Genomic DNA, 3,456 nt, shown 5'->3' with positions numbered 1-3,456 from the left:
ACTGGCTGTACTGGTTGTCCTGGTTATATTGGCTGTACTGGCTGTACTGGCTGTACTGGCTGTACTGGCTGTACTGGTTGTACTGGTTGTACTGGCTGTACTGGCTGTACTGGTTGTACTGGCTGTACTGGTTGTACTGGCTGTACTGGTTGTACTGGTTGTACTGGCTGTACTGGCTGTACTGGCTGTACTGGCTGTACTGGCTGTACTGGTGGACTTACGACAGGATGGCAGACAGGGAGAAGAGCTCAGCGGTCAGGTACGCCAGGTAGACCAGCAGGAAGACGAAGAGCGGCTCGATGATTCGAACCTTCTTGGTGAAGCGAGTGATGAAGCCGAGGATGACTGCGAAGACCAGACCCACCAGAGTCCCCCCGATACTGACGATGAGGAAGGAGGCTAAGGAGGAAGAGGAGGGAGGGTGAGGTCAGAGGTCAGAGGTCAGAGGTCAGTGTGCTCTTCTCTGTGGACTCACCGACTCCTTTGAAGTAATCAGCCGTCTGAACGTTGGCTGGCCCCACCTCCACAAAGGAGATGTAGACTTTATACAAGACCTGCAGCACAGATGAGATCCACGTCAGACACACACCAGTCACAGTGCATCATGGGTAACTGACAGTGAAACAGACGCTCCTTCTTCCTGTCAAACACTCAATGATTCTGTGTTAAAAAGACAATAAATCAAAAACCTTTAAAAACGACTCCAACCTTCAGAGAATCATCAGAGACGCTGACACCACCTCGTCCCTGACGTCCCCCTGTCCCCACCTGTTCCCCCTGTCCTCACTGTCCCCACTGTCCTCCTGTCCCCCATGTCCTCACTGTCCCCCCTGTCCCCACTGTCCCCCATGTCCTCACTGTCCTCCTGTCCCCACTGTCCCCCTGTCCTCACTGTCCCCACTGTCCTCACTATCTTCACTGTCCTCACTGTCCCCACTGTCCTCACTATCTTCACTGTCATCACTATCTTCACTGTCCTCACTGTCCTCACTGTCCCCCATGTCCCCCTGTCCTCACTGTCCTCCTGTCCCCACTGTCCTCCAGTCCCCCATGTCCCCTCTGTCCTCACTGTCCCCCATGTCCCCACTGTCCCCCTGTCCCCCATGTCCCCACTGTCCTCCTGTCCCCCATGTCCTCACTGTCCCCCATGTCCTCACTGTCCCCACTGTCCTCCTGTCCCCACTGTCCTCCTGTCCCCCATGTCCCCACTGTCCTCCTGTCCTCACTGTCCCCCCTGTCCTCACTGTCCCCCATGTCCTCACTGTCCCCACTGTCCTCACTGTCCCCACTGTCCTCACTATCTTCACTGTCCTCACTGTCCCCACTGTCCTCACTATCTTCACTGTCCTCACTGTCCCCACTGTCCTCCTGTCCCCCATGTCCCCTCTGTCCTCACTGTCCCCACTGTCCTCACTGTCCCCTCTGTCCTCACTGTCCCCACTGTCCTCACTGTCCTCACCGTCCCCATCGTCCCTGGGTGGATGGCTCTGTCTCATCATACATGAATAAAACAGGAAGCATAGGGACTGTAATCCTTCCTCTGGAGTTCAGGTGTGAGAGGAAGTTTCCTCTCTCATCCAGGAGCCGCTCAACTAAAGGAAAAAAGATCCTCTCGTAACTAGGCAACACAGAGGTCTTAAAAGCACAGTTCACTTTTTCCACTGTTGCTGCTCAGGATCAAGTTTTAATGATTTGAAGATAAAGTCGTGACTTCTACTCACAGAGATTTCACTAATAATATTAAAACTGTTTCTGATAATATAATGATATTGTTACTGAAATATTACAACTTCATCCCATAAGATTACATCTCTTTTTTTTAGGGGGGGGGGGTATTTTCCACCTTTATTCTGATAGGGACAGTGAGACAGGAAGGACGGGGAGATATTACAACTTTAATTTCAAAGTATTACAATATTTTCCTGTGAAATTTCAACTTTATGAATTTCCTTTCTTTTTATTTGAATTTAAATCTCAGGTTTTTTCCTGCTGAGTTCAGCTGACTGTCTCCATCATCAGTTACATTAAACATGTTCATTATATTTGTTTTTGTGACTGAATGATTCTGTAAAATGTTTTTGAAATGTGCTGCATATTTAAGAATAATAATAATAAGAATATTTATAGAGAACTTTCATACGAGTCCTTTATAATAATAGTACGATAAAATAAGATCCGTATCATCCCGGGTGTCCTCATCCAGACACTGACGGTGAACCGGAGACCTGTCCAGGTGAGCCCCGCCCCCCCCAGGGGCAGGGGTGTAACTGATGAATGAATGATGTAATGAGGATTTGAGAGTGATGTAATGTCACCATCACCTGTGAAATCGTTGGACTGAAACTACAGCGTCACTGTGAGAACAAGAACACAGATCGCTGCTGTGTGGACGGAGTTTTTTCCCATGAGCCCTCAGTCAGAGTTGCTGTGAACAGGAGGTGATTCACTGTGACTGAGCTGCTCTTGTGTCTCTGACTGTAAAACACTGATGATGGAAACGTTTGGGAACATAAACTGAACCTCGTCTCCGTCTCTCTGAGGTTGCAGGTCACAGTCGCTCAGTTATTCCCACACTTTGTTTTTTTCCATCTGTTGCTGGGATTAGCTCATATTCTGAGTGCTGCTGAGGATTAGAAAGCTGCAGAGTTAATCTGCTCACTGAGGTTTCATCTCACGTTACTGAGTAAATGTGAAACCGTTTGCTCTTCTCGCTCCCGCCTCTGTTCATCAGACACCAGACGTAACTGTGAGGACAGACGAGCATGTTTCTGTTGTCTTCAGAGACAACATCCACTCCGCTGAGGTTTGACTCATACACACTGAGAGTCAAGATGTCTGCTCACATCTGGACCACTCCGTTTTCATCTGTAGATGAGTGACATCATCAACCTGCTGCCACAAACACCACCACACACACTCGTACTGTTTCCACTGATACTAAACATGTTGCTGCTCGTTTTGATCCAACTATTCATGGATGGATTACTGAGCCTATCAGGCACAGACCCAGGGGCTCCCGACCTCCTGGACCTCTGACAAGAGGGACGGAACAGTTCTGGTGTGAACGTCACACAGTTCAATACAAAACATCTGTAAACAAAAACAAACATACACAAAACAAACACAAAGAGACAAAACAACCTCAAAGAGACACAAAACAACCACAGAGACACAAACAACCTCAAACAGACACAAAACATCCTCAAAGAGACACAAAACAACCCCAAAGAGACACAAAACAACCTCAAAGAGACACAAAACATCCTCAAAGAGACACAAAACAACCACAGAGACACAAAACAACCCCAAAGAGACACAAAACAACCTCAAAGAGACACAAAACATCCTCAAAGAGACACAAAACAACCACAGAGACACAAAACAACCTCAAAGAGACACAAAACAACCTCAAAGAGACACAAAACAACCTCAAAGAGACACAACAACCCCAAAGAG

General features: G+C 47.8%; 1 protein-coding gene across 1 annotated transcript in view; it reads right to left on the bottom strand.

The window, feature by feature from the left end:
* The window catches only part of slc9a5 (solute carrier family 9 member A5), a 26,954-nt gene that overhangs the window by 13,552 nt on the left and 9,946 nt on the right, over window positions 1-3,456 (bottom strand). The window contains exons 4-5 of the mRNA XM_022749956.1: window positions 476-554; window positions 222-399 (exon numbers count right to left, since the gene is read on the bottom strand). Coding sequence (XP_022605677.1) covers window positions 222-399; window positions 476-554 — 257 coding nt within the window. The remainder of the gene's footprint in view (window positions 1-221; window positions 400-475; window positions 555-3,456) is intronic.

The sequence above is a fragment of the Seriola dumerili genome, unplaced genomic scaffold, assembly GCF_002260705.1.
Source record: "Seriola dumerili isolate Sdu_G_001 unplaced genomic scaffold, Sdu_1.0 BDQW01000012.1, whole genome shotgun sequence".
NCBI lineage: Eukaryota > Metazoa > Chordata > Actinopteri > Carangiformes > Carangidae > Seriola > Seriola dumerili.
The sequence above is the reverse complement of the archived record's forward strand: the minus strand, read 5'-3'. Positions and strand labels throughout refer to the sequence as shown.